The sequence below is a fragment of the Marmota marmota genome, unplaced genomic scaffold (assembly GCF_001458135.2).
Source record: "Marmota marmota marmota unplaced genomic scaffold, marMar, whole genome shotgun sequence".
Classification (NCBI taxonomy): Eukaryota; Metazoa; Chordata; class Mammalia; order Rodentia; family Sciuridae; genus Marmota; species Marmota marmota.
Genome location: NW_026000000.1, coordinates 11,349,890 through 11,362,237, shown reverse-complemented (window position 1 = coordinate 11,362,237; position 12,348 = coordinate 11,349,890). Strand labels below are relative to the sequence as shown.

The following is a 12,348-nucleotide window of genomic DNA, read 5'->3' as shown; positions in this document are numbered from 1 at the left end:
CTAGAAAGAGGCAGGAAAAACATCTTAGCAGGGAAATGTTTAGTATCAAACTTTTGTAGGCTTGGTATTCCTAGTGTCTCTTGAAGAATAATAATCACTCCAAACTTAGTTTTTTATTTTCTTATGTGCAGGAAGCCATCCGTGAATTACTTGAGGGTCTTCTCTCGCCATGGTAGCCAGGGAGATTTAGATTTGGCGTTTCGAACTATCCATAGCTCTTCCGCGACAATAGATCGCACAATATCTCTGCTCTATTAGGAAGATCCCTCATAGTAGCACCCGAGATGGACATAACCATAAGGGCAGCAGCTCCCAGAGCAGGCAGAATGCAAGCAGCTGGGGAAGCTCTGGGGGCGAACTGTGATTTCTAGGGCCCAGAGTGACTAGTGCAGGACCATGGCTGCTGCAGCTCTTGGCCTGGTGGGACTTGGGCTAATGTGGCTGTCCTCAGCCTGGCGGGTTCCAGACAGGACTGCCAATATTCTAACTTAAGATGGACAAACATGAAAAACACTCAAGACAGAACGGTGCCCAGGGTTGGGACCCCCAGGCTGCAGGCGGGATTTCGGGTCACTTGGAATGCACAGAAGGGCCATGCAGCAGCGACATGGCAAGCTCTGCTTGCCATACTTAGGATTTCTTTCAGTTCCTCCCATCATTGCTGGGGCGGACCTTCTAGCCACGCCCTCCAGCTTTGCCCTGTTTTCTTTTCTTTTTTTAGAAATAAAACAATTTAATGATGGCTTCCTTGATGTACAGACAACTCTAAGACAACAGAGGGACAAAGTTTCTCTCCATGCACTGGGACAATGAAATTCAGGGACAACTGGCAATCCAAGGATAGGAGTTTTGGTATTAAAGTCCACTGTCCGGCTCAACAACTGCAGACACTGGGGAGGGCTGAGAGCCTGCCTGGACTCCTGGTGTGGAGTGGGGAGGCAGGCTGCAGAGCAGGCAGGATGCACGGGCACCGCCATGCATCCGGGACAAGGAGGCCAGGGAGAAGGAGCCAAGCTCCCAGAGTGCCCTGAAGACCTCCATAAGCTCAGTGGCACTGGCTAGACTTGGGCAGAGGTACAGGGGCTGGAAGGGAGGTGGGAGGAAGAGCCGCTGCAGACAGGAGCACTTGCCGAATGCTGGGCCCTGCTCCCACCCAAACACTTTGAGTTCTTGATGACACAGCTTCATCTTGCAAAGGGCAATGACATCCCCAAGATGTGGAGCCAGAAGGGACAGATGCCGCCCAACCCTGAGGCCACCTTGGATAATCTTCATTCCTTTCTGGACTTCCTTTCCCCTCCCCCTCTGTCCCAAAGATCTGAGACACAAGAGATCAGAGACCCATCACAGTCCCTAATTAAAACGGTGGGGTACAACATTTCCAAACAGGGAGACAGGAAAATGCCATGAGCCTTTCTTTACAGGGAAGACCCAGGGAAGATTGGCTGAGGCAAAATAGAAAGTGGCCCCCGGCTCCTTGCAGCTCTGGAATTTGGCAGCCACAGCCTGGGTCCTTGACCTGACCAAGCTGCCCCTCTAGCTGAGCATTTTGTGCGGATGGAAAACTGTCTTTCGCTGCTCCTGCACCTGCAGCTTCCACCGCTGCTGAGCACCCTCCACAGCTCTAGGACGGTGTTTGGGGGTGCGAGGGATGCAGCAGCGGCTGCCAGGGACCTGCCAGGGACAGAGCATCCTCATTCTTCTCTTCATTGTGCAGTTGTTCAGTGTAAGCATCTGGTTTTCCAATCAGAGGGTCCACCAGCATCAGGAAGGCCATGTACCGCAAAAGGGCCCCCACCACGGACAGGTAGACTACTTGCACTCACATAGCAGGCACTAGGCCTCCATGGCCAGGCACGGGCATGGGCTCCACCACGTGCAGGCAGTTGCAGTCCTTCCGAGATACATTCTGGTTGTAAATGTGCCCACTGATGTTTCTATAAGGTGGACAGATGCATTTGCACCGGATATCTTCAGAACTCTTGTTGGCTTGAGCTGGGGGCACCAGCAAACCCCCGACCAAGACCACCAAAGACAGAAGCTTCATGCTTATCAAGCTTGCTGAACCAGCAAGACTGGACACCTCCTGAGGATACAGCCCTCTGGAGCCCCAGATGCTCCGTCAAGGCAGCTCAGGCCCGACTGGAACTCTAGGTGTAAAGTCTGGGAGCCCAGATCCGGCAGCGAAAGCCAGTGCCCTCGGGCGCTCAGGAATTTGGGGCCGGATTGGGACCCCCGCCCCCCCCCCCCAACAAGCCCAAAGTAAATACCCGCACCCCTCCCCCAACATTTAAGGAATGTCTCTGTTCCTTAAAGAGGAATGCCCAGCGGCAAAATTTTCTTTCATGTTGGCAAATAAATACTTGCTAACCGGGGTGGGGGTGAGGGGGTGGGGGTGGGAAGAAAAATTTAACAGGCAAAATCCAAAACAACAAATTCCTGCATCTTTAATAGCAGCCTTGTTCTGAATTCTTTCCCAATGCTGAGTTAAATAAACTAATCTATAGTTCTATAACAGGTTTCTCCAAGGAATTGCCCTTTTTCTTGACTGTCACACTGCTAAAGAATTGCAAAAAATTATTGCGTTAACAAAAGATGTTCTACTTATGTTTTCTCACACACTGTTTTTCTTTTTTAGGGATACTAAATGTAAATTTGACCATTACAAAATAATGGCAATCTGAAATATTTAATCTCACAACGTTCTCATAATGGCCAAAATTTTTATTCTTCTGATTTCTAAATGTCACCACAAGTATTAAATATGTATATGCACAAAAATTCTACTTTAACTACATTACATAATGTCAAAATTTACATAGATAAAAGAGTACACTTATAATACTTAAAGTAAAATAAAAATGAATCCAAATACGTTTAAGTCATGTGATTTAATAAAATTCAATTTAAAATGGCTGATTAAATAAAAATAAATTATATCTTCATTCTTAATACATTTTCCAGCTGATTAAATAATCTAAAAGATTTTTAATTTATAGGGTAATTAACATGTATTTATTTGCTCTTAACTGTTTTTCTTCAACAGGAAATACATAACTTATTATTATGTATATTTACTTGATGCTCTGCCTTTTACTGTTTAAAATAAATTCAGGGTAAATGTAATTCATTATATAAATGCCTATTTCAAGAGATATATATTGACTTATAAAGTTAAGATGTTAACATCAAGTAATCTTAACGCCTAACTCTTGTTTATGTTTTCATAAAGTGGTAAACCAGATATATGTACAAAGGGTCCCAAAGCTTTGGATACATTTCCATTGAAATATTTCTTCTTATTAAAATATAATTATCTAGATTCAAAGATTTACAGGAATTGTTTCAAAATGTAACCAAAAAGAAAAATTCTAGAAAGAAAGAGCTTCTACAGAGAAGAAAGAAAAACTGGAGAGTCCTAGAAGGAAGAAAGAAAACATCTCTGGATAAAAAGGTCTTTATTGTATTGAAGGCTTTAATATGATTATACATAAAAGGTCTAAGTAAGTAATATAGAAGATTTGCGTAAATAGAGAACAAGTTTGTCTGTAACTAAATTGGTTATAAATATATGGAATAATTCATTAAATCATTGGCCAAGCAATACTACTGACTCATTTTTACCCATCAATTAAAAACATTTGAGGCTTTCCCCTTAGAGCAAACATTGTTGTGCTAATATAAACCAAAATTTTAACCTATACATTGAGATGATAAGAACTTATTAAAGCATTAATCTACTTTTGTTCCAATAGAACAATAATTTATGTGTGGTAAGTTTTATTACTTAAAAAAGGGCTAATTTTTAAGAAATTAATATTCATACATTTCTACTTAAATAAAAAATATTTTCTAATGCCATCTAAATTCCAAATTTCAAACTTCTCTTTAAAAGCTAAATTTAATTGATTTAAAAACATCAATATAATTAAAATAATTGTTACTAATTCTTATATATCAGTTGTCTCTCTATTTCCTAAATATATGATTTTGTATAATTATATAAATATATTATAGAGCTTATATGTTACTCTATACAGTGGGAAGTAGGTTTAGCTATATTTTTAAAAGACAATGGAGAGACACTAGCTTATTTAAAGGGTAACATTATAAGATATAAAAATGTTTTAACATCTTCTCTCAAGAAGGGTTTAAAGGTTCTCTTAATTTGTCCATTTCATATTCTAGATATAACATTAAAATGGGTCAACTAGTTTTTATTGACCCAAAGGATTACATACCAAAGTTTATAAACTGATACTCAAATGAGAAACTGAAATTAATTACAAGATTAAAACACCTTATCTAACTTTTGCCAAGGGACCCATTGTTAGAAATTAAGGGGTATACATAAAAATCTCATAACATTCTACTGTCCATAGATAACTACTGTAATATCGAACACAAAAAAAACCTAATACATAGCCTTCTAAACTGTTTTCTATACATATTTTATATAAAAATAGGATCATATTGATATTTTCAAAACTTATAAAATCATTTTAAATTGTACATTGTTAATGCTCTTTTACAATGTTACTTTTTTTTTATTAGACATTGGTTTTATTTATTTATTTATTTATTTATTTGTAAGGATGGACTTTATTAAAAAAAAAAAGTATTTTGCGGACTACAAATTACAAAGTAAAAGCAGATCACTATGTAGAAATCTAGTGAATACATTTTGCCTGCACAGGAAAACTTTATCAAAGTTATTCATTTAACAAAATCACCCCATTCCCACAATGTTATCTGTTATAATGCTCTTCTTAAGGTCACTATAACTTTATTTCAAATTATATTACACGTTATTCCCTCAAGATGAATGTTTAAATACCAACTTCTTGGCTAATAAGAATGGCACCTTCAAAAGGGGTATTTTCCACTCAATCTCTGGTGGCATTATTCCAGGCTAGTTTCTTTCTATTAAAAAATCCTTCAAAACATTCACTTATAACAATGCCTTTCCACCCAATGTTGTAATATTTTCCCATTAATGACTACATACATGGATGGGCAGCAGCAAGAAAATAAAAAGATGAAAAATTAAAAGGCAGCCATTAAAATAAATGGATTAATCACATAGAAGAAATATTTGGCTCATGGCAATTAAGAATTGGCAACTAGGGTACATTAACAGCCAGATGCTTGAGTCATTACTGAATGTACTAAGAGAATGAAGCCAGTCCAGTACGACCAAGTGAGAATATATAATTATTGAACTCCATTCTCTGGAACAAATGCACTAAGCCAAAAGGAAATATGTTAAATTCAGATCCCCAATTAGAACATGCTGACTCTTAACATTCTCAACAATTTTATGGGGGTCTATAACAGTCATTTCCTCTATTCACACTTTTTTAGAAGTCCTTTCATATCAATCTAAGGGTATTCTGAGCACAAAATAAGACTTCTATGGTACATTTGAAAATGTTCATATGAAAAGAGTATCCATTTGTTTTGCCTAGAAAGATACAAACTGAATGCAGAAGTTTCTCAATGGGAAAAAGTTCAATTTTCTTCTTCCTACCATCTCTGACATATGAGATTCCTCAAACTTCAAGTTTGTTCTCCATAGCTTCACTAATGATGAAAAACAGAGAGCAAACAATTGAACTTAAGGACATCTGGGATTAAAAATACAAGTAAATGTTAACATGCAAGCAGTGGTCCAAATACTCAGGATCATGTTAATGAGTTCAATTACTGTTTAAGAGACTTTCATTGATGAATAGGGCTCTAGGCATATCAAATTATCACACAAACCATTGCCTTTTGAGACTTTGGATACTTTTACAGTTTAATTTGCAAACAGAATTTTTATAACAAATTATTTTTAACCAAATCATATCTTGAAAACTGTTTATATATAGAAAACCCAGGGAATAAAGTGAACTGTTCATTGTGGAAGGCCTTAAATTACATTATTACAGTAGAAAATACAGGAGGTAGAAGATAACTGAAAAGACTAATGCAACATTAGATTCAAATCTATAGCTCCTGCAGCTACTTAAAACATGGTTTTAGAAACTAAACCCAACATTTCCAGTAACCATAGAAACAGTTAAAATAAGATTTGCCATGAAAGCCCTTATATCATGCTTGATATAGGGAGGTAGGAAGATGTAAGAACCAGGACACATGAGACATGACATTTTATCTACAACTCCTGTTTGCTTTACTGAGGATGTAGTTTCAAAATTCAGTCACCTTCTTCAGCTTCAGACTCAGATTCTTCAGCATTTTTGAGCCATTCAACAAACTTTTTCATTTGTTCAAGGAAGACACTTTTCCCCTTTGCAACATGTGCATCTTTATACCACTTCAGAATCGGCTCTTCACTCAGGACTTCAGCTTTATAAAAAAGCACCACTATTTTCTGGAAGGCTTTCATGAAATGAATGTTGTCATAGCAATACTCCTGAATCTTCAGTAACAGAGTCAGCTCAGACTGACCTTGAGTAGTAAAGGCAGCAAGTAGAGGGCTGTATTGCTTCAAGTGCTTGATGGCTTGCTCTGTTACAAGCTCCTCTTTTTTGTTCCATTCCACGGTGCTCATTACACTTGACCAGACTATCCCAATGACAACTGGTTCTGGGATGTTGTTTCTTTTCATCTCTTCCTTGACATATAAAATTATATCCTTAAATGGATCGCCACGGGACATCTGTTCTTGAAGTTCTTTCTGGAGCTCCTTTCGAGCTCCTATGGTCTGTTGATTCCGAACATACTCTGAAAGCTCTTTCAAGCCTGCCTCAGTAAAATACTTTGTGAAGTGTTCAACGCTTTGCTTGTTGGCAGGAAAAAGTTCCATCAGTCTGTTATCCATGCTGACTTTCCTAAGACTTGCAGCTACTGCATTGATGTCTTTTTCATTTATCCATGATTTAAAGAGTTTTACAGCAAAAGCTGCTGAAACTCCTTCTGTAACCAAATTCTCATTATAAAGGCTATTAAGAATGTATGCATTAAGTGTTCCATTAGCCAGAAGAACACCAGTCAACATAGCCAGCTTGTTCCTCTCCGACTCTGAAAAACCCTTTAAGAACAACAGCAGCTTTTTTACTTCATCTTCAAAACCTTTCTCCAGGTATTTGTAGCGCCTGATTAACTTGTTAAAAACCTGAGCAAATGCTTGCATGGTCTCTAGGTCTTCTTGTGCTGCAAACACGCAGACATGTGTACGCATCATGTCATCTGCCAGTGTACCACCTGGGGCCAGCATTCCACCAGCCACCAGAATGTCAAAGAGTGTTTCTGCATATCGGCGATAGTCAAGTTTTGCTCCAGAAGCATCAAGAAACTTAGCTACTGCTTCCAAATCAGTACCAGTTTCAGTTAAGCTTTGAATAATACAGTCTTGAAACTGAGTAGGGTCAAACCTCTCTTTTTCATCTCTTTTTCTGGTTTTAAAACGCTGGCCTGATAGCGTTGGCTTTTGCTGCTTTTGATTATTCATAAAAGACACCCGAATTTAAGGCGAAGAGAAAAGAGCCAGAAATCCCCGATGTGGCGGCAACTGCAGCGGTGTCTCCTCTGCGACCGGAACTAACCTAGACATTGGTTTTATTTGATTGAATAATTCTAGGTCAAGTCAGTATTTCCAACCACAAGTGCTAACGTTTATTCATTCATCAAACTTACAATGTTACTTTTAATACCAATTTTTTATCATATTGTTTCTTTATCAAAACCTATGTTAAACACTTAATCTTACTACTTTAAAATCAAAATTATAAAGATATTCACACAGCTGTATCTTTGTACATAAAAATTGTTTCCCATAAGTCCCTTGAGATGTCATTGCTGGGTCAATTCTAAATTTTTCTAAATAATTTATTAAATCACTATCCCAAGCAATAGTACTGATTCACTTTTACCAATCAATATTTAAAGTACTGATTCCCCAAACTTAGATCAACATTAGACTTAAAGATAATAAAAATTTTTTCTAAATTGGTAAGTAAAAGACTATTAATTCTTTTATTTCATTTCTCATTATTAGTAATAAATATTTTTTCCTATGCTCACTAAACATGTATATATATTTTATTCTAAAAAGGATGTCTATTTATGTCTTCTATACCTTTATAGATGCCACCTTTCATAAGGTAAAACTCTGCCTCTCACTTCATTAAAGTACCCATCCAAGATCATTTAAAGTTAGGTTCATAGGACTATACTAGGCCACTATTTACAATTTAAGACTAATGATACTCTAGCATATATCAACTTTTTCTTCAATTTTAAATAAAAAAGAGGGAAAACAGAACCCTACATGTCCTGCTAATCTCATAAAATTCTTAAAAATTTCTTTAAGTCATGACACCAAAAGTCTTACTGTTGCTGAGCAACACATGGAACAATAGGATAAATCATATTTCAAAGGATAGACTCTAAAACTGTCATCTTGGAAACGGCTGAAAAACTTGACACAGGAAGGTAAATCTCCAACTATAGTGTTTTTAGCTATGCATGCCTTGACTTCTATGGACCCATTCCCCAAGTCCACCTTTAATGTACCTAGCAATGTGGACTGGAGAATCCATCCCAGTGTTTACTGATGATACTCATATGATGGGTGGTTTTGCAGATACTCATATTATACCCATCCATGTGACTGGATTTAAGTATAATGGCTAGAGTAGGAACCTAAGTATATGTTGGTCCCGTAATAAATATACTGGCTATTGAAAGGCAACTTTTGAGGAAAGGACAACATAGGAAGAACCTAGACTATCCAATTATACTGGTCCTTAGGATTTAGGGTTATATTTGACAGTTATTAAAACGGAATGATTATTGAAATGGAATTTTCCCATAACAAGCCAGTTATTTCCATAGAATATCCACCAATATTACTGCCCTAATCATTCTGCAATAGATTTTGGCATGTTTCCTAAATGAATGAAGTGTACAATGCTTTGCCAGTACAGAGGTGATAAATATGTTTTGAATTGACTTCAAAAAATTGATAAAAGGGTTATATCATGATACCTCTTCCTACAGAAAGTCCAAAGTCAGGAGGACTTAATGTAGAAGAACTACCACTAAATGTGTTTCACTTTTACTTTTTAAAAGAAATTTGCAAACAACTGTGTTTTAATTTGGATCATTTAGTAAAAGATCTAAGAAACTAGAAATATAATCGAGTTATCTAAAACTATTTTCAGAATAAAAAAATGAGATTAGATACACTATAAAAATCCATATTATTTAGATTACTTCCTGTATTATTTACAGTCATATAATGAAGGCCAAATTAAATCCTGGCAAACTAATATTACACTAGAAAGATTAATAACTCACATTTGGATTTATAACAGTCATTTCTTATTTGATGATAATTTGGAGCATATATATATCATGTGTATATCATGCATATATCATATATAAATAAATAAATATATATATATATATACACATGTAGTTGTAGATGGACAGAATGCCTTTATTTTTATGTGGTGCTCAGGATTGAACCCAGCACCTCACACATGCTAGGTGAGTGCTCTGCCACTGAGCTACAACCAACCCCAGCCACTATATTTATTTCAGGTTTATATCTGTCTCCATATTTACTATATTTATGGACAAAATCCATTCTCTTTTCTCTATGACCCCTGAAATTTTCTTTGGTAATTTTCTAACTTTCAAGAAAGATGATATTCAAAAAAGATCTCTGGCATTTAACTGTTGCCTCATTTTCTCCATCTTACAAATGGCCCCATATCTAACTTTATATGCAGGAAAAACAAGGTGGTTTCCTGCTATAACCTTCAAGCCTATATTTAATTCTCTTATGTTTTAATAATTGGAGTTATAGAAATAAAAAAAATGGATAATAGATATCCTGTAAATTGTAAAAAACATAATCTAACTAAGCTAATTTTCTTAATAAGTTGGCTCAAAATATTTCTAAAGACCTATGCAATCAGGTAAATATTAATAAGAGCTTACAACTAGATTAAATATTCTAAAAGCTATTATTATAGGTATCAATAATAAGCTTTCTACTCTCAAATTCAAACAAAGGCTTAAATGCCATGCTAAATATAAGTAAGCCTGTATTACTGCAGTCAAATTTCATGCTTCCCAATGAAATTTGGAAAAAATTAGAAATCATCTGATGGATGTTTGGCATAGCAATAATAATGGCTTAAACCTCATGGGGATACATCAGGACACCTAGGATACTTAAAAAAGCGGGACCAATCTCATGGGCCCTACATCTCTAGCTGGTTGATTGGCTCCCATCCTAAAAACATGTTAAACCATTCTACATGGTATATTATTGGAATGATATGTTTGCTACTAATTCTCTTTTGTATTGTGATAATAGGTTGTCACACCCTCAGAACAAGAATCTGGGAACTTGAAATAACTGCTCATCATTTACATTTGCCAAGTAAAAAGGGAATATTCAGGAAGCCATCCATGAATTACTTGAGGGTCTTCTCTTGCTATTGTAGCCAGGGAGATTTAGGTTTGGCATTGCAAACTATCTCAGCTCACTCATGGATGATCTCATGGTAGCTCCAGAGATGGATGTAACCCATTGGGAACTGTACAGCCTACCTTTAACCTTTTTTGGTGAAGAACATTCTATGGAAGGCCTTTGATGTTTCTCGATATAAATAAAGCAGGTATAGGCTCCATTTTTCCTTAGAATAGAAGCTTGATCTGTATGATTGGCTTGCCTGTCCTGTCCCTGCTTTTGAGACTATTTTCTGTGTCCTGTGGTTTCTTTGTCGTTCTATTTTTTCTAGCTTTTATTTCTCAGCCAGTCCATTCCACTGAGGGGAACCCCATTCCCACCGCCCATGCTGGATGTGGGTGGGAGTTATGCTTACAGATTTTGCAAAAAGAGAATTCAGTAAGGGCCCAGCATTTCAGCTGGGAAAACTGGAGGCTGGAGTTGACAGCTGTGCAATGGAATTATCACAAGTTGCCATAATTCAGTAGTCATAAATGGTTGTTGAGCAACTGAAATAAGACTAGTCTGAATCAAGATGTGATGAGTCTAAAATGTATATCAGATTTTGAAGACTATGAAAAAAGAAACTAAAATCTCAACTTTTAAAATATTAATTATATGCTGCAATGATATTTTGGATGTTTGATTAAGAAAAAATGTATAGGACTGGGGCTGTAGCTTAGTGGCACAGTGCTTGCCTAGCATGTGTGAGTCACTGGTTGATCCTCAGCACCACATAAAAATAAACAAAATAAGGGCATTCTGTCCATCTACAACTATAAAAAATTAAAAAAAAAAAAATATATATATATATATGTATTTTTTTTGGTAGCAGGAATTGAACCTTGGGGCAGTAAACCCTGAGCCACATCCCCGCCCTTTTTTTTAAAAAATTTTGAGACAGTTTGTTAAGTTGCTGAGGCTGGCTTTGAACTTGTAATCTTTCTGCCTCAGCTTCCTGAGCCTCTGGGATTACTTGTGTGTGACACCATGCCTGGCTAAATTAAATACATTAAAATTGATTTTTAAATGTGGTTAACTAGAATGTTTCAAGTTATGTATGTGACCCATATATGTATATTATTTACATTTTTTTAGTTTTGATTTTATTTTTTTTAAATACACGACAGCAGACTGCATTACAGTTCTATTATACATAGAGCACAATTTTTCATATCTTTGTATATAGAGTATGTTCACACCAATTCATGCCTTTATACATGTACTTTGTTTTTTTTTGCATTACAATTCTTATTACACATAGTATATATGTGTAATATATTTTTTTATATCTGTTTTATATCTGTTTATATCTGTTTATAAAGTATGTTGACACCCAATTCAAGTCTTCATACATGTACTTTGGATAATGTTGTCCATCACTTTCCACCACCCTTGCTAATCCCCTGCCCCTTCCCTTTCCCTCCCTCCCCTCTTCCCTATCTAGAATTCATCTAATCCTCCCATCTCCCCCTCCCTACCCCATTATGCCTCCTTATATCTGAGAAAACATCCAACATTTGTTTTTTGGAATTGGCTAACTTTGCTTAGCATTATCTTCTCCAACACCATCCATTTACGTGCAAATGCCATGATTTTATTCTCTTTTAATGCTGAGTAAAATTCCATTGTGTATATATGCCACATTTTTTTTATCCACCTATCCACTGAAGGGCGCATCTAGGTTGGCTCCACAGTTTAGATATTGTGAATTGTGCTGCTATAAACATTGATGTGGCTGTGTCCCTGTAGTGTGCTGTTTTTAAGTCCTTTGATCTGAAGACAAATTTAGTGGTTGATACTTGGCCAGTACCTCAGCTACTTCTGATGAACAGGAACACCACACACGTGGCTTTTTTTTTTTTTTTTTTTTT

General features: G+C 36.6%; 1 protein-coding gene and 1 pseudogene across 3 annotated transcripts; both read right to left on the bottom strand.

Moving 5' to 3' along the window:
- Positions 1–1,536: 1,536 nt before the first annotated feature.
- On the bottom strand, positions 1,537–2,095 carry LOC107153390 (annotated as a pseudogene). Its single transcript, XR_001504907.2, has one exon. The product of XR_001504907.2 is annotated as a proton-transporting V-type ATPase complex assembly regulator TMEM9-like (transcript).
- Positions 2,096–4,582: 2,487 nt separating this feature from the next.
- On the bottom strand, positions 4,583–7,548 carry LOC107153388 (eIF5-mimic protein 2-like). 2 transcript variants are annotated; one of them, XM_048807547.1, is made up of 2 exons: positions 7,213–7,296; positions 4,583–7,123 (listed from the first exon to the last, which is right to left on the bottom strand). In XM_048807547.1, exons 1-2 carry the CDS (start codon positions 7,294–7,296, stop codon positions 6,203–6,205), a joined length of 1,005 nt encoding a protein of 334 aa, XP_048663504.1. In that variant the 3' UTR covers positions 4,583–6,202. The 2 variants fall into 2 exon arrangements, with proteins under 2 accessions (XP_048663504.1, XP_048663503.1); XM_048807546.1 differs by having other exon boundaries at positions 4,583–7,548.
- Between the last annotated feature and the right edge of the window lie 4,800 nt (positions 7,549–12,348).

Bases quoted from the DNA above. Each gene is read 5' to 3' on its own strand.
- LOC107153388 (XM_048807546.1), bottom strand. From the start codon at position 7,459: ATGAATAATCAAAAGCAGCAAAAGCCAACGCTATCAGGCCAGCGTTTT.